At 37.0% G+C, this 27,389-nt stretch overlaps 1 protein-coding gene across 1 annotated transcript in view; it reads right to left on the reverse strand.

Annotated features, from left to right (window-relative positions):
* Positions 1 to 27,389, reverse strand: part of LOC148822727 (neural-cadherin) — a 179,432-nt gene that overhangs the window by 19,947 nt on the left and 132,096 nt on the right. The window contains exons 17-27 of the mRNA XM_088928869.1: positions 25,090 to 25,373; positions 22,056 to 23,673; positions 21,035 to 21,128; positions 18,582 to 18,766; positions 17,816 to 18,048; positions 16,853 to 17,130; positions 16,090 to 16,304; positions 8,846 to 8,973; positions 8,205 to 8,332; positions 7,016 to 7,139; positions 424 to 604 (exon numbers count right to left, since the gene is read on the reverse strand). Coding sequence (XP_088784995.1) covers positions 424 to 604; positions 7,016 to 7,139; positions 8,205 to 8,332; positions 8,846 to 8,973; positions 16,090 to 16,304; positions 16,853 to 17,130; positions 17,816 to 18,048; positions 18,582 to 18,766; positions 21,035 to 21,128; positions 22,056 to 23,673; positions 25,090 to 25,373 — 3,468 coding nt within the window. The remainder of the gene's footprint in view (positions 1 to 423; positions 605 to 7,015; positions 7,140 to 8,204; positions 8,333 to 8,845; positions 8,974 to 16,089; positions 16,305 to 16,852; positions 17,131 to 17,815; positions 18,049 to 18,581; positions 18,767 to 21,034; positions 21,129 to 22,055; positions 23,674 to 25,089; positions 25,374 to 27,389) is intronic.

Consider the following 27,389-nt stretch of genomic DNA (forward strand, 5'->3'; position numbering starts at 1 on the left):
GAAATTTGTTTTTTTTTTTCTAAAAACACAGACAGGGAGAGAAGCATGGGGTCAGAGTGCAGGGTCAGCCATTTATATGGTGCCCCTGGAGCAGTTGGGGTTAAGGGCCTTGCTCAGGGGCCCAATGGAGTAGGATTCCTCTGCCGGGCCACTGGATACAAACCGGCAACCTTCCAGTCACAGATCCTTAGCCACAGAGCCACCGCACCGCCCTATTAATACTGTATTAGTGTAATAGAATTGTTCTTCAAGACCACAGCCTGATGATATGAAAATGTACTGCAAGTCAAGATACAACATAGAAGGTCAGAGCTTTTCAACAGTGTGGGAACTATCCAATTAACCCTGTGAGTAGCCACAAGACAGTTCCTGTTTCTCAGTAACAAGAGGACTTCACTCTGAAGAGGACTGCCTCTGTGTTACCTTTGTCACACTTGTGTCCGCTGTAGCCTGGGTGACAGTCACAGCTAAATGACCCCCACTCCCCCCGGCACTTCCCATGGATGCCACAGGAAGGTCCCCCAGCAGTCAGACACACTCCATCTGTTAGAGCACAGCCAGGGGCACTGTTTAGGCTCTCTGCAGGACACCCCAGGTCATATACCTGTCAGGAAGGACAGAAAAGAAGCAGCTGACGATGGGAACTGTGCACAAAGTGAGTAGCTGGACATCCTTCTTGCCCAGCTGCATTACATTCAAGTGTAAGATCTCTTGGTTCCACATTATTCTAATTAGTTCTTATAATAATAATAATAATAATAATAATAATAATAATTGGTTACACTTATATAGCGCTTTTCTGGACACTCCACTCAAAGCGCTTTACAGGTAATGGGGATCCCCTCCACCACCACCAATGTGCAGTATCCACCTAGATGATGCGACGGCAGCCATATTGCACCAGAACACTCACCACACATCAGTGGGGAGGAGAGCAGAGTAATGAAGCCAATTCATAGATGGGGATTATTAGGAGGCCATGATTGGTAAGGGCCAATGGGAAATTTGGTCAGGACACCGGGGTTACACTCCTACTCTTTTCGAGAAACGCCCTGGGATTTTTAATGACCACAGAGAGTCAGGACCTCGGTTTTACGTCTCATCCGAAGGATGGCGCCTGTTTACAGTATAGTGTCCCCATCACTATACTGGGGCATAAGGACCCACACAGACCACAGGGTGAGCGCCCCCTGCTGGCCCCACTAACACCTCTTTAAACCTTAGTTTAAATTTAAATTTAAACCTTAGTTTTTCCCAGGAGGTCTTCCATCCAGGTACTGACCAGGCTCACACATGCTGAGCTTCAGTGGGTTGCCAGTTGTGAGTTGCAGGGTGATATGGCTGCTGGCTTATGCAACTATGTACACAATCATTGAGGTTGTACATGCCACTGGAACAACATTTATACACATTTATTCATACAGTATTATCCCCAAACAAATAACAAATATATGCGTATTTGTAATAGCAGGTAGTATTTTTTACAGCAGAGATTATGACATGTACAGATGCAGCCATTCAAAACGAGCGGTGTACGCTGCGGTACAACGCGGTGGGTGTGTCGCATCCAAGCGCGTCATAATGCGTTATTCGCGTCATACCGCACTCTATCGTATGCACATTAGATTATGTTAATAGTATCCGGAATCACCTTGTAAAACCACCAGGTAGCGCTAATAAAGTTTAACCTCTCATACAGTATACAGCATTTGAGCTGTCACCAGAAAACACCCAGTTTCAAATCCGATCACTGCTGAGGGACAATCTTTATTCAATTAAGAATTTAAGATGTATACTCTTTAGACTTTTAAATTTAAACTGTGAATTAGAGCATGTTAATCATTATACATTAAAAAGTTGGTATATTTTATGAAAGCAAGATTGCTCAGTTGGACAAAAGTACACAACCTACCACCTTTATCATGAATATTTTAATTATGCAGAAATTATATGCATCAAAGTCTTTACCAAAGATATTACTAATAGTATTAATAATGAATGACCTTGGACAAGCTGTAAACTCAAAGTATTACCCTGGTTCACATTCTTTGTAATCGTCTTTGTAAACTAAAATACTTTATTTTTTCATTGACAAAAAGTAACACCACAGCATTTTGTTGATCCGATCACGTATTTGTTTCCAATCATACAAGGTAAGTTTTGAGAATCTCTGATGCACCATGCCTTTCACATGCTCTTAAACTCATAGCACTTAACACTTAGTTTAAACTACTGAGTGAAACAGGTTTAATACAGGTGGGTAGCCGCATACAGCATGTGTAGGCTGCAAAGGAACAAGTAATAGGTGTATTCCATGCTGAAAAGAGAAGAAAGACAACACAATGTTTCTGCCTTTTCAGGCTGCGCTGTTCTGCTTCCCATGGTGATATACGGGTTTTTCGCACAAAGCCATATTGAGCAGTATTTCTCGCGTTCTAAACGTGTGTACACAGCGGTCCCCCCCGGGTTCCAGTTAGTGCGTAATTATGCATTGATGAAAAACCGGAGGTTTAAAAAAAGAGAATTAGCTCACTGATAGTTTTATGTGGAGGCTGTGAAAATTTTCACAAGTCGTGGTCTTTAAAATGCATTTGGTTTAAAGGCTTTCTGTGTTTCCCTTCCAAAGATATGGACAGAAGAATATTTGAGCGTGGTCAAAAAAATGGCTTAAAAACAACATAGTGAAGCCTGTGAAAACAGTTACAATGTACACAGCAAGTGTTTTCGTAACTGTAGGAGGTTTCGTGAAAAAGCTACAGGCATGCCAATTGTAATTGTTTATATTTTTAAATACATTTTAGAAAAGTGCCATCTATACAAAAAAGTTGCATTTAATACCACTCGAAAGTTATATTAATAGAGATAAGCTCTCTATTAAAGCTCAGATCAAAGATCAAGCACAGATCAAACAGCAATATCTCACACACTGGAATTAATCTGTGATCTGTGATGTGGTTGAGTGTGAATTTTGGTGCTCTAGCAGGCACACCTGGCTGGCTGTGTCAAAAAATAAATAAAAACTGGTTTAACAACTATTCAGCGTACTGTAGTTTTTATTAACACAAGCTTATCAGTGAAAAGAACAAGGGCATTCTCCGAGTAGAACAGGCGTACCTTCCAATGAAAGACAGTCCCCCTTCCCCCCACGGAAAGACAGACAAATGTTTTCACTGTGTATTTAGTAGCTATTCAGAGGGAAATGCATTGATGTCATCGTGCCGGCAAGCATGCTCTTTAGATAACGCGATTCCATATTATATCTCATATTAATCAAATTCTAAAAGTATGCTTTTGTTTACTCCGATAGCGAGCATATTTGCAGAAAAGGTTAAAATATCACTTTTCTCACAAAGTATATAAACAATATGGTCAGAAGGAGCACGTAAAAACGTTTTCAAAATAATAATTAAATTCTGAAAAATATGGGTTTCTTTTGCTGTGATAACGAGCGCAAGTATTCATGGAAAATGGTAATCACCTAACTTTGAATGTTTTGTGATATTTAGAAAGACCAACAAATTCAATATACTGTAGTGTCGATAATATTTATTGTCAGTCATAATATCAGTAGCATTTTGAAATTATTCATTGTTATTAATAAATGACTTAGCTTTGAACATGTTGTGATATTTAGAAATATAAAAAAGGTCAATATAGTGCCCATAATATTTGCTATTTTAGTTTTTCAAAGAAATGTTTATTTGTTAAAAGAAAAGTCATGGCGATAGCTAGATTTGAACACCCGACCTCAGGGATAAAAGTCAGTCACTTAAACCATCACACCACCAACACAGTCATGTGACAAGCCCTGAAACAGCAATACACATATCAATGGAAAGTCTTATACTACTGTTTGTGCAACAGTACATTAATATAGTTATATTGTTATTAATTTATTTAGATACGTAAATCCATATTGTATTCCCTATTAATCAAATTCTAAAAGTATGCTTTTGTTTACTCCGATAGCAAGCGTATTCGCAGAAAATCTTAAAACTATCACTTTTCTCACAAAGTACTGTATATAAACGTACAGTAACATGGTCAGAAGGAGCACGTAAAAACATTTCCGAAATAACCACATGTAAGACTTTGATGCTTAAAATGTTTAGGGAGAAATGGAATACTGGTGTGTATTTTTTCTTTAAACTACCAATACCAGCAATATACAGTTTACATAATATGCTTATGCTCCTAAATTAATATCGTTTAAGAGCATGTGTAAGGCATGGTGAATCGGAGATTCTCAAAACTTACCTTGTATGATTGGAAATGAATATGTGATCGGATCAACGAAATGCTGTGGTGTTACTTTTTAGTAGAAAAGAAAAGAGTAGAGATATTGGGGTTATGCCTCCCTTTATTACCAACTGTATGTTACCTCTACCAGGTGAGCTTGTTATGGGCACTCTCTTCAAATTTATTCCACATCACTTTTCTCAGTCATCCTTGTTCATGACCATACAGGTGAGAAGACCTGCAGCAGTCTGACACACTACTATGGAATGCACTCCACCCTCCTGGCTCCACTGTGGATCATATGCCAGACCCACCAATAGTATCTTACCATGGTCTATCAGTCAGAAGCCCTTTTTCATTAGAACCCCTCCAAATTCCTAGATGTCACATACTGCTCCTCTACTGGGGAAGTCCTCTACACCTTCTTTTTTGTTACTTATGTTTTCTTGTTTTTTTCTGAACTTAAAAATGTAATCAGAAATAAAAAAGTTGCTAGTTATCTCAAAACCTCAAGTTTTACGAATATAAATGAGTATAAAGTCTGTTATTTATCATTCTTTTGCGTTATAATGAGGGTATAGTGCTGGAAAGAAAGAAGGGTCAAGAAAACAACTTACAAAAAAAAATAATGATCATTAGGTAATAAAAATAATCCACCTCTCCCAATATCTCTCAAAAACCTCCTTCAGGAGTGTTAACTGAAAGGTTAATTTTTTCATCTCAAATCTCTGAAACAATAACAGTCCAGTTTTCTTTGGTTGGTGGATCTCTTTGTAACCATTTGCTCGTTATAACTTTCTTGCTTGCAGCCAAAAATACTTTAAACAAGTATTTATCTCTTCCCACAACCTAACGAGGCAGAATACCCAGATACAGAACTGATCAAGACTTTGGAATTTCTCAAAATAATATATCTTGAATCAGAGGTGACACTTCATCCGAATAAGATTGAATTCTTGAACAATGCCAATATATATATGGGAATGTCCTGCATCTCTATTACCACACTCTCCCCAACATGGTTGTGGCAAACGAAGCCGAGACTATTTTATTTTTGGGGTTATAAAGAATTGCGTTAAATTCTTTCAGCAAAATTCCCGTCATCTTTTCGCGTTTGTGGAAGTGCATTGTGTTTTACACATATTCTGCCATTCACCATTCTCCCATTAGTGATGGCAATGTTTAGTTCTTCTTCCTATTTTATCCTAATATAATCTTTCACTTATTTTCTAGAACTCATTATACCCTGATACAGTATTTATACTGTCTTACAAGTGCTCATCTTGTAAGCCTGGATAATAATGTATAATCTGTATGACTTGGTTTAGTTGAACATTTGAATCATGTTCCTTGATCTTTTTCAAAAAGTACTAACACATCTATAGGTATTGGAAAAAGCCCTGGTTTTCCAAACCATATTTGTCTTTAAGGTTTTGAAAACTTAACAGATTTCCCTTTTCCATTATTGTACAGAATGAGGTCTTTCCTCAGTGAGCCCACTGTTTAAATCTTTGATCAAGTATACCTGGCAAAAATGTTGGATCATATGCAAACCATCTCAATATCCTCATCTGTTTTTCCAACATTATTTTTTTAACAACTTTAAACCAAATTGTGTAATGTAAATGCAGTTAGACAATCCAATTGATCATATTGAAACCTGGCTCGATCGCAATAATAGCTTGGACTGGTGTATTTTTTAATCTAGTCTCTATGCCTTTCCAGTTGACTGTCATTTTATCATCACACTAACAGGTCAGAGGCTTGAGTTGTGCCGCATAATAATACTCTTTGAGATTGGGGATACTTCTATCTTCCCTCTCTCCATTTCCTTTCCACAACAGAAACATAAGTGCCATGCCGCAATTTGGATGATCACAACTGGCAAACTGTGCTGCCCATAAGGTAGTTTTTCACTGGACCATTTCTCCCCAAGGATTTCCTGTGTCAGCAACACAACTGTGCCACCTCCCAGGTAACCTCACTCACATAATGCAAACAACTTGAATACTCCTAGGCACTTGACAGAGAAAAACCAACAGCCACTACACAGGCTGCTAACCCTCAAATGCTTTTCTTTGCATTTCTGTAATATCTGTGACCAACAGCACTTGGCTGCGCAGCCATGCCACTTCCCCAGAAAACACAAATGCCACCCATCAGGCTGTGTTCTGCAGGATCTGAAGATTCCCCTTCCGACATACATCCTTGCTTTCCAAGAACGTTTTGCTGTTTCTCAAGAGTTTTGACATCCCTTTAAATTGGATGGCTCACAGCTGCATCAAGACACCAGTTCCACGTAGCTGTACCCTCCAGATGGACACTGGCAGCCTGTTACATTTTTACTCAAAAAGAGTATTTAGAACTTGAAAATAACTACAGAAATATTAACATTATCAGGGACAGCCACCGTGCCATAAGTGATTATGTAATTTTAGTAACTTCTATGATTCCAATATGATTGGTGATGGTCACTCATAAACACCCATTCATGTTAAAAACATAGGGCTTGTGGATGACACATGAGTACAAATGAGCAAACAACGAGTATAGGGTACACCCTAGGCAAGACATCAGTCCATCAGAGGATCAGATAACTGTCCCCAAAGGATCTCCCCCTGAGATCTTGCAAGCTCACTGTCCCAAGTGACTGTGGGAGTCTTGTTATGCAAACTCTGACTCTTCTCTGGATATAAAATTAATACCTATCATTGTTAAATCAGTAACATTAAGTAAGTTAATGAGAAATAAAGCATTGAAGAAGTTCCTTACAAACCTGACTATCCACAATCAGATTTCTCACACAGCCCACAAAACCCGTGAAGTGCAGTTGTGTCCTCCGGAAAGGGAAGGACTCCTTCATGCCACCGAGCTGCAAAGGCTGATTAACGTCAAGGAACCTGTCAGGACAAGACAGACAGAAAACCCTGGTTCAGGATTAGCAGACAAAGACAGAGGTGTTCTTTTCAGGCAAATGGACATTTGAGAGCAATTCTAATTCCGTTATTTTTTAAAGAGAATACCCACATCCAATTATGGTAGAAAATCCTAAAATTACTACAAAAGCTCATGTAGGATTTAATCTATCTTTTGCTTTTTTTGGATGGAACAGGAAGTTGTTATAATTAAAATATAGGGAAATATTTATTAAGAGAACTATGGAACATAAAAACATTAAAAAAGTTAAAAACAAGAGGAAGCCATTTGACCACTCTGTTCCATTTGGTAGTTAGTGGTTTGTTTATACAAAGATCTCATGCATCTGTTACATGAAGGTTGACTGGCTTCAATCACATGACTGCACAGCTTTTTCCATGCTCCCACAACCCTTTGGGTAACGTAGTGGTAGTGAACATCAATTTAATCCAAAAATAAGTATAATACATGGATGAAAAGTTTGGATACACCTGTATGTTTTAAAGAAATACTGTAAATTCCTGTTATACCTGTAGGTATGGCAAAAAATTGAGATGCGTTCAGTCAACCAGTAATATCTGCTGACTATTTTTGTAGAGTTTGTATGTTCTCCCTTTGTTCTCGTAGGTTTCCTCCGAGCGCTCTAGTTTCCTCCAACAGTCCACAAACATACTAGTAGCTTCACTTACTTCTGGAAAAATTGGCATTGGTGTGCATGTTTGTGTCTCTGTGTCTGCCCTCTGATGGACTGATGTCATGCCTAGGGTGTACCCTGTACTCATTGTTTGCTCATTTGTACTCATGTGTCATCCACAAGCCTGAATTGGATGAAGCCACCAGAAAATGAAAATGGAATAAGGAATTGCAGTTAGAAGATTGTACTGTGCTTTTGGATTTTGTATGTTATAAACATTTTCTAACTTTAGGACTGTTACTACATAGTTCATTTTTAGGAAGTGTTTTGTTTGTTACTAGGTCTCCCAAGTCACATCAGTGACACATCAGTGAGTTTCAATTCATTGTTATCAATGTTATTAAATTCATTTTACCTCTCCTTTCCAGGGGTTTCTCCTGTTGCTTTACACAGTGTCTGGTCGGTTTCTAGCACCTCCACCACAAAGCCTTCAAATTCGTTGACCAGGGCTCCAGAGCAGCGGTCAAGGATGAGCTGTACTGACTGAGAGAGAACACACTCTTCACTTTCATGACACAAAAATCCAGTCTGGGGATTGAGGGCCTCTGTATTCAGGCCTATACATAGGCCTTTGAAATACTTAGAAGCAAATCTCTTGCAATATTCACCAGAAACAGACAGACATGAAAGCTCTATGTAGGAAATTTGTGCTAAAAACTGCATTTGTGTTAAAACTGGTATAATACTCAGCTTTGGGAAAACCTAGGTCAGCTCCAGCATTTTTGCAATATTTAATGTTTATTTTCCATGGCAGGTTTAAATGCCAAAAAGTAATGTACCCAACAACAATGAAAAAGACAATTATAAGAAGGACAGTGCACATGTAGATTTTTTATATAACTTTCTGGATGGGGTTAGTATAGAGAAATACTATTTTTTTTAATTAACAGGAACAGGAAAGGGAGCAGTCCATTGATCTCAGACATGACCTGATCCCACACTGCCAGACTGATCATGAGAGTGCAACTGCCGCCATACCCTTCTGTCAGTACAAACCTTCCCATCACTGATGATATCGATTCGGTGCCACCGCCGGTCTGTCACAGCTGCTGTAGAGGGAAGCTGCAGCTGTAGGGTGCCTGAGCCATAGCTGACACTTAGAGAAGGGACTCCATTCTTCAGTTCTGACACAGAGAAGATTTAACATCACCACAACACCTCAGACACAGCATCAGCAAAAACTCTCATCAGATGTGAAGTGTGGCAATGCTGGTTTTGAGAATACATTTCAATCTCAAACAGCAATTTCAATATCAAAAAGATGTTTGTTGATCTCTACTACCAAATATCTACTGTAAATATCAGGATACAGCAGATTTTTGGATGGTGCAATATTGTTTGAGAGTAAGCATAAACTAGTCTTCTTCAACCCCAGGAGATACACAACTTCACTGGAAGCTGTTTTTTATCCTGGAGCACAGAATCTTAATACATAAGTTTACATTTCTAACATGTAACATGTTATATTGCTACAGTACTGTATATGACATGAATTGTAATAGGCCAATGTCAGAGGCCAGCTCAATCTAGTTGTTTACATTTAAGATAATGCACCTGAAGTGGATAATGTCGTTTGAGTAGGCAGCTACATCAGCATGCTAAGGTACGGTTTATTCCATGTTAAAGGAAAAGAAAAGAGAAACAAAGGTTTAGCTGTGGAGTTTTTCAGATGTGGCTCCACAACTAAAATGTTAAGTCTATTTTCTTTTCAACATGGAATAAACCTTTACATGTTGAATTGGATGATACCTTATTCAAATATTTAGGAGTTGTAAGCAATTTTAAAAATATACCTGAAATTGAAAAATTACATTAATTAACCAACAATTATAAACATGGCTCGAACAAAATCCATAAGATACCAGGGTACTCCATGACCAGGATTGGGAACCACTATTCTAGAAGAGGTTAATGAAATGTCAGCATAAACAACCATTATTTTAACATACTGTACAACTTAAACACCAGTGTTTCCCATCTTGTATCTACTACAGTTTATGTTTTTCAATATGTATATGTTCATTTGTGCTTCAACCAATTCAAGAAATGTCCGGAAGAGATCACTGGATCAATTAAATTCAAGTAGGTATCTGCATCAGCATGTGTAGGCTGCAAAGGAACAAGTAAAGGTTTATTCCATGCTGAAAAAAAAAGAGACACAACAACAAATAACAAAAACATCTCAAGAAAACAAGAAAACAAGTTTTCTTAAGTATAATTAGTAGAATACATCGGGTTCAGGATATTTGTTTATATTGTAGCACAACCACATTTAATTTCTGTTAATATTAAGTTTTGAATTAGTGACTAAACTTGCCCTTTTTCATCCAGTAGCAGTATTACGGATCAAGCCATTCAAATTCGCGAGGTAAGCTGCGTTGGTACGTGGTGGACATAGTGCATCATACCACATCATACCGCATGTTAACTGAAATATGATAATAGTATCTCTAAGCACCTTGTAAAACCACCAGGTGGAGCTAATAAAGCTTAACATCTCATGTACAGCATTTGAGCTGTCTCCAGAAATTGCTTGGTTTAGAAACCTGGTCACTACTGAGAGACAATCTTTTTCCAATTAAGAATTTAAGTATACTCTTTAGATTTTTAATAATTTTAAACTGTGTATTACAGCATGTTAATCATTACACATTAAAAAGTCAGTATATTTTATAAAAGAAAGATTGCTTAGTTGGACAAAAGTACACAAACTTCCACCTTCATCATAAATATTTTAATTACGCATAATTATTTTATGCATCTAAGTCTTTAACTTGGTAACTTACATGGGTTCTGGTTTTAACACGCTTGTTCTAACATTATTAAGCTTATATACTGTACTTCATAAGTTATAACGTTTTATCCTTCTCTAAGAATACATACTGTAGTAAGACCACTTGCTGTAACTGTAAAAAAATAAAAGTTGTACTGATTTAATACCACTTGATAGTAATATTAATATGGAGTCATGTAACTAAGCAGCTAAAATATTTTGGAAACATATTGTGGACATTTTGGAAACATTCTGACATTTTTTTTTAAAAGCTTGTATTGTTCTTATAGTGGTAATGGAGAACATACTGTACAGTATGTTGAAACCGTACCATGACAGTGAAGACGTGTTACACCTTCAAGTAAGCCAGTGACTGTTATTTACTATGTTGAGACGGGGTTGTGTAACTCTGTGGAAATTATTCTGTACACTGAAGAGTTATAGAGCAGACACGTTGTGTATCGCCTCATACACTTGTTAAAATGTTCCAATTTTGATGCGATACGGAAGATATTATTAATAGTATTAATAATGAATGACCTTGGACAGGTTGTAAGCTCAAAGTATTACCGTGGTCCACTTTCTTTGTAAATGTCTGCATCAGTTTAACTCATTCACCCGTGAGTACGTGAAAACATTTTGCCTGCCCTTTTCAGCTACAGCTTAAGTTGTTAAGTGGTGTGTTGGTGTAATGGCTTAGGTGTGTGCCTTGCATGCTGGAGGTTAAGGATTCAAACTCAGCTGTTGATATGAGTTTTCTTTTAACAAATAAACATTTCTTTGAGAAACTAAAATAGTAAATATTATGGACACTATACAACATTTTTGATATTTCTAAATATCACAACATGTTTGAAGCTAAGTGATTTACTAAAAACAATGAATAATTTCAAACTGCTACTGTACTGCCACTACAGTATAGCTTGTGGGAAATATATTTATTTGTCCTGCATCAAAGTTTAACTTATTCAGTGCGCCCTACATTACAAACTCCAAGCCTTTCATTTTGTCTATTGCTACAATATCGACAGCAATGTAGTTAAAAGGAACATGTCAAAATGTTTCCAAAATAACCACAAGTGAACGAGTTGAAGGATTTGATAATAATAGAGAAATCATAACAATGACCCCGTGTCGCTAATCATGCATACCCAACTGAAAGAAGGACACTTAAATCGACACATGATGGTTTTGTGTTTAAGCACTTCTTAATGGAAATCTTTAAGTTAAACAAGGGAGGGGGAAAGGTTATTTTTTTATAATTGCAGTAATCGGAGAACAGCCTATCAACATGATGGGCAAACAATTTTTTTTATTTTAAAAAATGTTATCAAAACTAAGATACAATGACGTTTTCCTGCCTAACTCAAACATTGCTTGACTTTAAAAGCTGTAAAAAATGGTTTAGATAGTTAAAAACCCATTTTTAATTAAATGTTTTAAATACTTGAATTTCATAAAGGTTGTACTGATTTAATACCTCTGATAGTAATATTAACATGGAGTTATGTAATTAAGCAGCCAAAATATCACAAGGGGACATTTTGGAAACATTTGATGTTCGTTTTTTTAAATATATATATATATTATTGTCCTTATAGTGAACAATTTAGTGGTAATAGGCAATGGACTGTCATGTAGTGCGCTGCAACCAGGCGGTTCAAAGCCTGATCAGAGAATTACTTTGTTTCTTACATAACTGAATATATAAAAATAGTGCATTATTAGTAGCTTGTTGTTGGCCACGGTGTGTGTATCTGGATGAATTATCATAAGTGGTGGTTTCTTGATTTAGGATTTCTTCAAGCAATTCTTTAAGTTAAGGAAGGGCTAAAAGAGGGCTGTACTGTCACCACGCTGCAACCAGCTCGTACCATCTGTATGCCTGCCGTTCGTTACAATATTAATAATGAATGACCATGGATGAGCTGTAAACTGAAGAGTTAGAGAAGACACGTTGAGCTTTGTCTTTTCAGCTTGGAATTTAACTTTACAGCAATCCTTTTGGCTATATTTTTTACATAGCAGGATGAGTAAAAATAGATTGGATTAATAACTTGAGTAAGAAAAGATATTTCACACATACTTTGAAACCATACCGCTTTGGAACAGCAGGCAGCGAGACCCGGCTATGAGGGGGGGGCGGTATTTTGATTTTCCTGCGCTAACCGTATTTGCTAAAATACTATGAGTAACTGAGGCATATTGTTCAAATTTTGGAATTATAAAAAATTAACCTTTGTTGAGTTTGCACAACTGACAAAAGGTACCTTTTGAGAAGTTGTGTACTGCTTGCAAAGGAGCAGATTTTGACAAACAGCCAATTTTGCTTGAAGAATTAAAAATCTGGCTGTACTGTAGCTTTATTTAATTGAGCAGAAAGTCACCAAGCAGCTTTGTTAAGCAGAGCTTGTGTTAACACATCACACCCTTTGAATGAGTTTTAATCAACTTTGTCTGTCAGTTAAAAAAAAGACTGCAGGCACTTTTCCTTCCCCCCCGGTGCGAGGTGAAATGGGTTTTTTATTTTACTGGGAGTGTGAACATTGAGTGAGCACTGGGGCGTACAGTGAGACTAACACAGTGAGATTACTGAGATGGATATTTTTAGTAAATATGTTGTCAAATATCTGAATTTTTGCAAGATAAAATTGTATCCAGCTGTGAATCAGCTATGTGACCTTGCCCCCATGAAATTGTGGGAAAGATGTTTAGTGGGCAGTGTAGTGACCATGGAGTGTTTTAATACACTGTACAGTATAACAGTATAAAGCACGTATGTTTTTTTTCAATGTTTGTAATCACTATTCTTGCAAGTACATTTTGTATTCAGTTTGCTACTGTGTATTAGCTGGTGGGCAAACGTTTGAGGTGAAAATTCATCCACAAGGAGAAGACTGCACCAAACTTTTTCAGCTTTGTACTGTATGTCGCTCAAGACATTTCTGTTTGGCACTTTCTTTAGTCATAGAGGTGGGAAGACGCTTCCCCCCTCCCCCTTCCCTCTGCCTCCCTCACCTGTTCCCATTTTTAACCATTCTTTGTCCGAATTGCAGCGGCTGAGGGAGAGTAGGGAGAGAGAAAAAAAGTTAACCCTGGTTTTTTGATAGTCAGATTTACCGTATGTTTGAACACAGTCTTCCACAGATGTGGAAGTGTAACAATTTATCACGGTGTGAATTTTAATACTAATTATTGATTACCAATAATTTATTCACCTGATGCCTGACATTATTTAGATATATATATAAAATATTGAACTGTGACATAACAGTCAGAAATACAATCGGCGCCGCCTCTTCTCTTTAGTGAGCTCAGTGGGTGGTGCGCTGTTTTCTCAATCACTTGCTAATTCGTTTGACACCACAGGAAGTCAGAAAGCTTCAACTGATGCATAAAAAATACAGCATAATGCCTTCTCTCGTTATGAAGTCACTTGCACCTGGGATCCACTTTATTCAAACTACGGTTTCTAAAAATGCCACTGGGTACTAGATATTGTTTAAATAAAAGCTGTGCAATTTTACACAAATCGCAATCTTTAAAACTGTATGTTGCAGGCTCTGTGTCATTTCTTCAAAAAGTTATTGACATCTGAAACATCTGAAACATTGTGTCTCATAAATAGGTATTTTAATAAGCGAAGCTTAGGAAAACCAAAGAAAAAAATACTCTGAAAAAGATACAAGAAGTTTGAAACTATTATTATTAAATTAATACTGTTAATAATGACCAGACACATTATTATAGTTTCAGTGGTATCACTTTGTTATTCTGGATTTTAATTACAATATATTCGATTTCGTATTAAGGCTTGAGGCATCTGTTAAATTGCCCCACTGAATAAAGTGTTTTGAATTAAACTGGTTGAACAGTTGACAGTATTCATGTTTTTATTTCATTATTAATATAACTTAACATTGAATATGTTATAATATATATACAAAAAAACATGTAAATATAGTGTACATAATACTTCATCATGCGTGAATGAGTCAAATTCAAAATAAAATGTGTTAACAAAGAAAGTGGATTACAGTAATACTACCAGCTATATAAATATATATATATATATTTAGATCCTTAAATTAATATAGTTATTAATTTCTTTAGATAAGCGATTCCATATTATATTCCCTATTTAGCGGATTCTAAAAAGTATGAGGTTTTTTACTGCGATAACGAGCGCAAGTATTAATTGAAAAGGTTAATCACTTACCTCCCTTAACTTTGAATGTGTTGTGATATTTAGAAATACCCAAAAATTCAATATAGTGTCGATAATATTTACTATTTTAGTTTTTCAAAGAAATGTTTATTGGTTAAAAGAAAACTCATGGCAAGAGTTGGGTTTGAACCCCCAACCTCCAGCATGCAAGTCAGATGCCTAAGCATTACACCAATGCACCGCTTAACAACTTTAGCTATAACTGAACAGGGCAGGCAGAGAGTTTCTAAGTAATCACAGGGGAATGGGTCAAATTGATGCAGATGTATACAAAGTGTACTACTGTGATAATTTCAGCTATATGAATATAATTATATCGTTATTACTTTCTTTAGATACTCGATTCCATATTTTATTCCCTATTAATCAAATTCTAAAATGTAGTTTTTTTTACTGCAATAACGAGCTCAAATATTCATAGAAGAGGTTAAAACATTATAACTTTTTATGAAGTATATAAACTTAATATAGTCAGAAGGAGCATGTAAAAACTTTTCCAAAATAACCACAGTATGTAACCAAATGAATGACTTTGATGCTTAAAATGATTAGGAATAAATTGGAATACTAGTTTGTATTTTTTATTTAAACAAGCAATACCAGCCATATACAGTTTACATAATATGTTTATGTTCCTAAATGGATATCGTTTATGACCTTCAGATGCGTTATGCTGCTCTTCTTTTTATGCTCAGCTACTAAAATGTCCCTTTAGTTGTACAATTCTATATTAATATTCAATATTAAGCGGATTTAAACATGCACAGTAAAGAGATTAAATGAAGCAACTAATGCACCACAAATGCTGCCTGTTGGTCATGTTGGCCGACGCGTTGAACTGTAGATAATTTTGCGCGGTATGGTGTTGTACCATGCATTTTGAATGGCTGCATCTGTACATTTCATTTCAGCTGTAAAAAGGCCTAGTTGAAATAATTTATGATTAAGATTGATTTCCTGCCTATCACACTGATTTTCTAGAGGTAGAGCATAAAGTATATTAAATAATAACATAACAAAAGGCAAGCTAATCACAGACATTTGGTACTATAAATAGCACACTCTTGCAGCTAAGCATGTCAGATTTCCAGTTTTTACTCAAACAGTCCTAGTTTAACCTTTATGCTTCAGTTACCTCAATTATCTTCTAGTCTGCGTAAGAGAGGGAGTCCCTACCCCTGGAGACATGACACTATCCAGGGAATGCAATACACCATAAATTGAACTATGGACTCTTACCCAGTGCTATGAAGTCCTCATTATCCCCAGGCTGAGCTTGTGCTATGGGCCCATTGTAAAACAAAAGCCCATTGGCTGTTTCAGTGATGAACTCCAAGGATATGTGACTCTGAAAGCAGGGTTTTATAGGAGTGAACCAGGCATAACCATGACCATGGAAAGTATGCTTTGTTTGTTGACACTCAGGCCCATCAAACATTGGAGGGCATTTACATCTGAAAAAATCAATTACAAAGATTAAAATTAAAGAGGTACTACAGTTGCAGACATAAGTATTGTCAGCCTATACCTCAAATAAACAAATTCACTGTAGTTTCATAATTACCATTAGAGAAATAAGGACAGTTTCTAAAATAATATACACTACAGGTAAAATAATACCTTTGTTTCAGAAATAGGAGGTCAATATATCTACACTTACATATCACATACAGAAATATTAAGTATAGTTGACTTTAAGCACTTTCAAAAACTATCTGGTTCATTAAAACAATTTTGAGGTACATTATTCTGAAACCATGTTTTTAAGCTGGATTCCTCCGCCAAAGCTTGAGTAAGTTTAAAAGTCAGTTATATACAAAGACATAAAAAGCTATCTAGAAAGAAAGAGTGTTATAAACAGATTAACCTTAAAACAAAAAGAGCAAAAACTATTTGGAAATTGCATGTTTTAGAAGACTGTTGGCAAGTGTTATTTTCCATTGACTTTACTATAGAAACACTCCAAAGATTCTAAAGGAAATTTTCATGCCATCATCAGTACCTGTAGCCCAGATCACTGTCAACACAGGTGCCACCATTCAGACAGGGGCCATGGGGATAGGAGGAGCAGGAGAGGGGGAGCCTCTCACGTGCTGAACAGGTGCACTGCGTGTTGACAGAGGCTGTGACGGAGACCAAAGAAACATTTCCACTGTTGAGCGCTGTGGGGGTGTTGCTGAAGGAAATGATACTGGAACAGCCAGCTGCATGGCTGCAGTCACTGTAGGCACACTCATCCACCCCTACTTGCAAAATGGTCACACCCATGGCAGCCTCCAGCTGAAGAGAGAGAACACATTCAGTGTCCTGCCTGTAGGATGTCACAATGCTGATAGGTTAATTGGCTTCTGTAAAATAAATTGGCACTGGTACAGTATAAGAGTGTGTGTCTGTGTGTGCCCTGTGATCCACAGGCATTCCATACAGGGTGTATCCCATCTTGTGCCTGGTGTTTGTCAGGTTAGGGTCCAGCTTCCTGTACTGGCTAAAGACTTGTAAAAATGGTCAGATGGATAAATTTATTTTATTAAGAAAAGCACTAAAGAGACTGATGGGTTAAAGGAACTTCAGTAAAATTCATGTAATCAACTGGATCACTTATTGCAACTTACAGTACTGTATGTACAGTATGTATCCAAGTTGTAACCAAACAATGAAACTGATAATGTACAGTAAATAAACATAAACTGCAAAATTATGTTTTAACACAATGAAACTGATATTGTACAGTAAATAAACATAAACTTCAAAATTATGTTTTAACACACTAACATTATATATGATGTTCTGAAACAATGCCACCACCATTTCCTTAGGAAATGTTCTTAAATTCTTTATTACATACCAGCAGTGTGCTTCTGTCAGGTCTGCTTGGAAATACAAGCAGTTCAAGGATGCATACTGTAGATACAGGTTAATGAACTCATATTGTAATTGTATCAGGTCAACCTTTTATTGTGAATACCTTTGATTTGTATGCTGCCACAATCCCATTGAGTTTTTCAGCTTTGTAATAGCGGGAACCATGAGCTGCAAACCACACGTTGACTTCACTGGGGCGTAGTCTGCTACTGGCCACACTGAAGATGTGAATGTTGTCCAGGTCAGCTGGAATAATCTCAGAAAGCAGACTCTTCAATCTGAAGTACCTGCTTTCCTTTCCCTCTGGGGCTGATACAAATTCGTCAACTGTACTGTCTTTGATGAGACAAACAAACAGCAGTGTTTAGACAAATCCTCCAGAATATTTTCTTGAGACTTCCAAAAACTTTATATAGAGTGCTTCAGTTTCCAATATGGTAATTATGTTATAATCTCTCTATGGTCTCTGTTTCCAAGGAGAATTGAGAAATTCTTATGAAAACATTAAAAAGCAATAGCTCTTAAATTCTGGAAAAAGTTAAGGGAAAAAGAAACAAAAGAAATAATTATATTATGTAATTCATTTTTTCAGGCTCGTGTAGAAATAACAAATAAAGAATTGCAGAGTCATCAGAATTGTAGAGGAATAAGCAATAAGGGACTTGGTTAAGATAGTACTGTACAGTATGCTCTCAGAATCAGTCTAGCATTACACACTATAAGGAAAGTGTACTAAGCTATTTGTAACTGCCAATCAGGTTTACATGTTTCTTTTTCCATGAACTTTTTCCAGAATTTAAGAGCTATAACTTTTTAATGTTTTCATAAGAAATTCTCAAGTTGAAAAGATCCCATTGTAAAATACTCACTGGTTATTCGTACAGAGCCTGCATTCTGGAGAGCTTCTTCCTTCAGGTCTTTGACAGTGACTTCTACCGTTGAGGTGACATCTGGCCAGGTTTTATCTGCCACTCTGACTTGTAAACTATATGACCCAGAAGGAGTGCCCTCTTGGATACTGAGCTGCCCTGAGTTTGGATTTAGAACAAAATACCTGCAAGAATGGCAACAGTACATTCTTGTATTCATCAAGTGCAATAACTTCAGTTTTATCCAGACAGAGGCTATTTATTAATCCAGACAGAGGCTATTATTAACAGAGTTACAAGAGTAAAACAGCCAGGCACTTTGCAGTGTAATACCGCTCAATGCATAATTCATGCATGTTCATATCATTACAAGAACTTGCATCTTTACCAGTAATTCTTCCATCATTAAAACAGATGATGATGTGATTATAGGGACTTGGAACAATAGCCGGTCTGACACAATGATAGCTTTTTTCATGGATACTATAGTGTCAAGTAGCTTCTTCATCTTTATTGAGATAGGCTTTCACTTACTTAAGTAAAATCTGGCAGTTACTACAGTAGATCACTTATCTGTGTTTTACGGTGCATTACGAAAATGGCTTCTCTAGTTAAAGAAGTCTAGCCATTTTACTATAGTGGAGAATGAAATTGCAAGCAACAAAAAGGAAATGAGCTTGAAATCTCCTGCAGCTCTGGAAATATGATATAATATTATGATAGAGCACTCTGAAATTAAAAATTCCAGATCGACAAACTTGTCTTTTTTCATGTCTTTTAAAAGGCAAATTTAATAACTAAGGTGAGCTTAGTTCAGCTGCTTTCATCCCTCCCGAACTTTAATTAGTACTCCATTTTGTAATGAACATTGGACATTTCTGCAAAAAATAGTGCTGCAGGTGTTTGTCTTTTGAAAGAGGTCCAGATGTACAGTGATCAAGCGTGATGAGTTGTGAGCAGTGAATGAGAGTGTTAATGCACCCTCCTATGCATTAACAGAGAGTAAAACGTACTGGACTCTTTAGTTTGTATTAATCATCTGTGCAGTGTAGTTCCAAAGAAAGTTCAACCTTAGTAGTTATCCTGCAACACAGTGGATTGGTGACTCTGATCATTGAATAATGTAGTGCAGCAGGTTGTGTTGCTGATTTCTCTCTGAAGAAAGGCTTTAATCTGGTCCAGTTAAGCACTAATCTGAATTGGAGCACTGCTGGAAGAAAAATCATAACACCCCTGGGAACTCCACTACAACTGTTCACACTTGACTTGACTCCTGGCTTTCCTCTTCTTTTTCCAGCACATAAAAGCAATTGTTCTTTCATGTTTTCTTTGGTAGTACTCAAAATACACATATTTACTTCCCAGAAGTTGAGCTAATAATTAAATATACATTTAGGAAATGTAGGATCGGGTAAGAAAATTACCCTTGAAAGCATCATTAACTAAAAAATGTATAAAATATATCTTTACCAATGTATTTTCTCTTAATCATACCAGAGAGCTTTTAATTAAAAATAAAACTGAACTCTTTTGTTTATTACTACAATCTGTTACAGTGAGTTAAGCTCCCTCTGTTTTGTTGTAAAATTAGAGTTAAAAAAGATATAGATGTGCCAGCACTCCTGATATTCTGTGAACCTGGCTTCTAGAGGAGACAACACAGCAGCTATAATTAATCATGGAATGACTAAAGGTATTAAACTATTTTCAGCACTGAAGAAATTTTTTAAGTTTGAGGTATTTGACAGGTTTACAGAGATATGTGGCATCTATTCAGAATCAATAGGATTTTTACTGAGGGGATGCTTGAAAGATTGAGTATTTGCAACTATAGCCTGAAAGCTTGATTTGAAGGCAGCAAATGAATAAGTCATTTAATCAATTTTTAAATTTTAACTTATGTGCCCCAGAGGCTAATGTGAAATGTTACAATTAGCTTTTGAAATGTGACTGAATGAATAGGAGGACATTTTGAATATTTAAAACATTGTATAATTTTTCTTTTGTGTCTATTATTGAAATTACTATTAATTAATACATATTATTTGTTTAATAATGAGATGAAAAACAAATGAACATGTACACCAATCTCATAATAATTCACTTTTGAATTTATTCAGTGTGTAAAATTACTTGACCCCTTGAGTATTCACACAATTATATCAAACCAGCAGTGAGAGTACTTTTGGACATGTGGTTTTGGACATGGTTTTGGACATGTAACTCATTTCATGGGTGGGACGGTGCAGTTTTACCCTTGAGTAAGACATTTTACTCAAATTGTTAAAAAACCAAGCTGTACAAATAGAATCTATGCAAATGTAAGTTGCTATGGATAAAGCAGCCTAATCAACTAGTAATACAAATCTATCACATTCCAAAGTGTTTTTTTTATCTGTAAGTGGCTGATTTCATAGCTGCTTGTTTCAGGTTTCAGTAAAAGATCAAAGCACCTGGATGGTTTGCCTTCAAATCTGTAAACCTTTTCATTCCAGTCATCAAGGTCAGGGGACTGAACTTGGCCCAGCACCGTTGTTGGAAGTATACCTAGGGAAAACATGTAATCAGCTTTCAGAACTCATGTTACACATCAGCCATCAAAACATATAGATTTAATGCAAATGGAGAGAAAATACTGTAGGTACTCTCTTTTTTAGATAAAAGATTCAACACCAGTATATGTACTGTATACTGTACATGTACTACTGTATGTACTTGATATACTGTACAGTGCTTTGCAAAAGTATTCACCTCCTTTCAATGATGTCCTAGTTCGTTGAATTCTAAAAAATGTACAGCATAATTATTTTTTAAACTGTATGTGTTAATGGAAGACATGAATGCTCAAACTGAACACTTTAGTCTGAAAGACGTTAGATGTCAGCAATAAACTGCAAAGAAAAAAAATACATTGACTGCAAAACTATTTATGCCCTTTGGTTTGCAAGCCTAAATAAGTTCAGGTTCACAAGCTACAAAGATATGTATACATTATTTGTAATTCAACAAAGTGGGAACTGTATATGTATATCTTGATTCGTCCAAAAGCAGAAAGTGTTTTACTTTTACTTGGCAAGGAATCTGAATACCACCCATGTCCTTTTATGATATTAGTGCAAATCAATCCTGGGGCTCATGTGACTATTTGTTAAATGTTAAATTTAATAAGGAACATTTACATCTGAAAAATAGTTTAAAACCTCAATTAAAAAATAAATAAAATAGTATACCAATGTGTCTATTTACTGTTTTGTGGGGGACTAAACCCCTTCTATTGAAGCACTTAGACTTTATAAAAATAAAATATGTCATAATAATAATTGCAAATAATAACTGATAATGAAATTAATTGCTACCCTGTTGCTCAAAAAATAAAAAATACATTCCAAGCCTTATCTGTTAGAAATAGCATAACAATAGACAAAAAAACCTATTAGCTCCCTAAAAATCAGTAAAAACACTTACTGTACTTACCCTCATAGCTGTAGATAATAAATTCTATGTGCCCTGCCACATGTGGATGATCATTTCTGTCGCCGATGGTGATTGTCAGCGTATTGGTTGCACTCATAGGAGGACTGCCACTGTCAGTCATTAAAATAGGTAAGCAGTATTGTTTCTGTTCTTCTCTATCAAAAGTGCGCAGAGCTGTAATCAGAGCACTGCCATTTTTCAAGTCAGTAAGGTTGAAACTACTCACACCAGGGCTCTCCATCAACAGCTGGAAAGAAAAGGGTGCACCATTGGGAGATGTATCATTGTCTTTGGCATAGAGCAAGAGTGAAGAGTCATTCATTTGGACAACCTGGGGTGCACCTGTGTTCTCCCATACTATAGGATGATACGGTACCTCAAAATCTGGTCCATTGTCATTAACGTCTTGCACTGACACTAAAACTATAGCTGTGCCGGTCAGGGATGGATTTCCCATATCTGTGGCATGTAGCAGGAGGCGGTGCTGGGCAATTTTTTCCCGATCCAAGGAATCAGCTACTAACACCGAACCAGCCTTGTCCACCAAGAACTGTTCGTATGGATCTGACTCAGGTGCAATGCTGTAGGTGAATCTTCCATTTTGCCCTGAGTCTAGATCAACAGCTGTGACCTGGGCAACAATTGTGCCGACTGGGACATCCTCAAACAAGGTCCCTGCCTCATAGAACTGGGGGAAGAATACAGGAGCATGGTCATTGGAGTCCTCCACCTGGATAACACAGTAGGCTAAACTAAAGAAATCCATGTCCTCCACCTTCACTGTCAAGTTAAATGTCCGCTCATGGGGTTTTTCAAAGTCAATCTTCTTCTTCAGCCTGATGGTCCCCCGTCGGTTCATCTTATCTGTCTCAATGAAGAATTTGCGGTCTTCGTCTCCACCAACAATGCTGAAGGTCATCATGGCATTTTCCCCCTCATCTCCATCAGTGGCTGACATCACAAGCACTTCACTGTTGATGTCCAAGCTTTCCGTCACAGAAGCCATATATACCCTCTGTGTGAATACAGGAGGGTGGTCATTAATGTCTGACACTATAATTGTGGCTGTCCCAGTTCCTGTTAGGCCTCCTCCATCCCTGGCTTCTACCACCACTAGATATTTGTCTTCTACCTCTCTATCTAGGGACCTGAGGACAGTATAGATAGTTCCAGTGAAGGGGTTGATGGAAAAAAGGTTTAGGTTGATCTCATTGCGTACATTCTGCACTATCCTGTAAGTTAGAATTGCATTCTTGTTGGCCTTGGGGTCGTCCAAATCAGTGGCAGTCATTTCCATAATGGAAGTATCAGCTGGGGAGTTCTCCAGCACATAGCCCACAAAACAGCTGTCAATAGCACACAAGAAGACGGGAGAGTTGTCATTGACATCTTGCACTTCCACAATGACATCAGCAAACCCAGTGAGACCTGCCCCATTCTCATCCGTGGCCAGGACTAGGAATTGCCACACGGAGCGCCCCTCTCTGTCAAGCTTTTTCTGGGCATAAATCTTCCCAGTCAGAGCCTCAATGGTGAACTCGCTATCAGCACCTTGGCCATGCAAAGAGTAACGCAGGGCGCTCTGGTCTGCCTCTTGGTCTGGATCCGTGGCTGATACCTACAAAGGAGAAATTTTCTAATGTTTTTCATCCATAAGAACTACCATGTCATGACTAACATTGTCAGCTAAGCAGTCTGCCTCAATATATAACTTTTTCAGGGCCTTCAAAACATCCATCATAAAACCTACAACTATTAAACTTAAATATTACTGAAAACAAGCAAAGAAAACAGACTTTGGCTTCTTGTAGTTGAAGGGTTGTTTACTCAAAACATACTTTACTGAATTTGTGCACAAGCCTTTGAAGTCTTTTTTCCCCTGACAATTAAAAGTCACAATCCAGGAAGATTAAAGACTGAAACAGAGCAATTTGAAATTTTCAAAATTAATTTAAATTTAGAATCTAAAATATACCATCACATCTGTTAATAAATCATGAAAATGACTTAGTGTGCCTAGCACAGACTTTAAGGGGTACCTTCACAGACTCCTATTACTGGCAGTCCAGGATTAATGAAGATTTAAGGTTGTTGAAATTAGTAGTAAATACATCTCTTTATATAACAGTGTCATACACTATGGAAATCTGCTGCATAAAAACAAAGAAATGAGCAGAGAAAATATGCAGGCTGAGACTCTTCAGTCTCACCAATTAGTTTTTAATATATACATTACACTCAATGTAGAATTGCTGATTATTTTTTTCTATGTCAGTGCACAACTGAGTGCAAGGGGGAGAATACGGACAGGCAGACAAGCTCCTCTGACATTCATCCTTTGAGACTAGAAGTTCCACGATGACATTGCAAAAGGGTTAGCCCTGATTGGAAGAGGTGCATCTCCCTCATTGACATTACCACAAGCTTGAAGATGCTTAGGAAGCAGTAGTAGTCAGAGTTTTAATGAGAGCAGAAAAACCCTTGGCTAACAGATTCCTGCATCTACACTTCACAGTGCTGAGCCAATACTGTGTACTGTCTTTCGGGAAAACCTGGTCAGAGAAAGTTTGTGGCATGACCCTTGCTCAAATTTATGATATCTGGATGACAGATCTCCATCTGTACTCAGAAAGACTACATTCTTCTCTCATTTGTTGCATTTCTTTTGTCACGTGTTAATAAGGGGCTAACTTAAAAAAAGGTTTGTAACTGGGATGCCTTTCTCCTCTTGTTGCCACCAATGTGTTTTCTAGTGCTTTTTCACATCTAAAATAAATGAATGCCCACCCAGATGAAAACAGCGTTCTAAATGTTCCAACTGATATATACAATATTTCAAATACTTTAAAAAGCAATTCATAATTTTAGAATACCATTATACTATAATAAACATCAAAACAACAGTTCAGCAGCACAATCCCCTGCTGTCTCATACCAGAGGTATGTTTGAGTTTAAAGTGACTTTAGTTCCAATACCATCTTAAAAGAGAACAATGAACCATGTAGGTCCCTGACTTGAATGTAGCACCCTGACCTGTAACACAAGCACAGGCAGCTCAGTGAGCTCCTCCATTACGCTGCTGTGATACTCGCTCTGGCTGAAAATGGGTGCCTCATCATTCTGGTTGATGACATTGATGATGACAAGTGTCTGATTCTCCCATTTTCCATCAGATGCCACCAGTCTCAGTTCGTAGTGCTGGTCCTGTTCATAGTTCAATCGCTGTGCTATGAAGATTGTCCCAACTTCAGGCTCCACATCAAACGTTCCTTTGGAATTGCCTGAAGTGATCTGGTACCTAAGTTTAGCATTGGCCCCTGTATAAAAGACCGTTGTAAGTTAGGGAGTGTTTAATATGGAGCTGTTGTGAAGAACTACTGAACAAGCAGGAGAAGGGAGAGACGTGGAAGGTAACAGTTAGGAAAAGACATAAAGACACCTGCTATACCACAATTTCTGATTAAAAATTATGGATTTCACATTATTTTTCACTACAATTTTCTAAATGATGAAGACATTCATAACATTGCCAAACATTGTTTTGCTACTTTGATCCACTAATAACTACTAAGAAAAAAACAGTCTATACAATACAATTTTAAGAGACAAATACCATCTGGGTAAAATTTATCAGCTTTCCATTATAACTGTGGTATGTGTTCAGTCAGTGCTTAGTGTGTCCATCAAAACAATAAATGCAATGCAGTTTGACACTCGGTAAACCAAGCTCAAGTGCTTTTGCCAGCAGCAGCATAGTTAATGAACAAACAGACCATATGGCAACCTCATACTGCCTTATCTAAGCAAAAAAAGAGCTTGTCTTTCAGGAAACAGGACTTCAGCCATCAGGGAAAAGGCACAGATTTTGCTCTTGTTGGAACAGTACATGCTGAACTGAATTTAGTTCATTTTCTGAGAATGAAAGACAGGTTGGGCCAATTGCACATCATTGGAAATGATTTATTTTCTCACCTTAAATAGAGATTAGACAAAGCATGTGAAATGGATCAGTTTTAACAAACATTTAAGAAAGCTGCTTGATTTGGCTTTCAATTTTCTTCAAAAGTCAGAGGAAGGCTATGATATGAGTTTCTCTACATGACATCTCAGAAAACTCATAGTTGCTCAAAGTCATTTCTCTACTCTTAATTGCAGTTTCAGTTACCTTTTAACAACTCCCACCTGATTAATCATTTGGCAATAAATGTAACTCTACTAGGGATATGATTCATTGCTACTGCTTCTTTAACGGTAAACCCTATATAAACAAGCACAGCATTGCGAAAGAAAAAAATATAAAATGTATGCTTTGTCTTTTAAAATCTCATTAGAAGTAAAGGTTTATATACTACCATTTGTTGTTTTTCCTGTATGAAATAAAATGCCAATAACTTCTTGAGTAAATACAGAATTACAAAATGTCCTTACACTGGATAAAAGACTAAATAATCCTATTAGGCCAAGTACATATGCTTGATAATTAGTAATGTTAGTGACACAAAAGTGAGCACACAGCATTATTTACTAAGGTCACCACAGTGGTATGGCATGTTCACCAGTTAACGAGGCATAATTCTGGTTTGGGGAATATACGTCTTTATGTATGTTAGTAGCAAGTATTTTAACGCAATTAAAGTAAAAGTAATCCTTTGGCTAAGGTCTGTCATGGACAGTTTGATGATGATAAAGACAAAGTATTCAGTGCTATGCTTGTGACAAGCTGAAGGGCTGCTTCTTAGATGATAATGGGGAAAGTGGAGAGATGCAAATTATGGAAACTTGGGAAAAACATTAATTACCAGTTTTCACATCAGAAGAAAGAAAGATTATTGGCTTCTCTCTGGTCATTTGTTTCTGATGTAAATTAAATCTAATTTTCATATTGTGATCTCTCCTTTAGGCTATTAATAGGAGTGAGTAAAATCTTTCGTTGCAAAAACACTTTGAAAGTGTCTTTAGCACTATAAGAGTCTGTGTACTGCACACCTGTAAAGGAAACTATTATAACAGCACTGCACTCTACAGTAAAGGGTATGCTTCTAAAAGAGAGGAGTGGCATGTGGCTTGTGGCATGTCTGATGGCAGACCTGAGGAATTGCTGATGTTCGAAAAGCTAAAGGGATCAGCTAAAACCTACCCAACTAAAAGCAGCACACAGTCAGCTGAGGAGCCCTAGTCATAGTGGGCTAATGACATAACACAAAATCAAACCAGAAATCCCTTAGCCACGTGCCACAACCCAGTGAATGAGGCTTCCATGATTAGTAATCTCAGTTCCAGAATTGCTTGAATTGTTTAAAGGTTAATTAGTCTCCTGTCTTGGATATTTCATA

This window comes from Atractosteus spatula, chromosome 12 (assembly GCF_055471065.1).
Source record: "Atractosteus spatula isolate fAtrSpa1 chromosome 12, fAtrSpa1.hap1, whole genome shotgun sequence".
In the NCBI taxonomy this organism is placed as follows: domain Eukaryota; kingdom Metazoa; phylum Chordata; class Actinopteri; order Semionotiformes; family Lepisosteidae; genus Atractosteus; species Atractosteus spatula.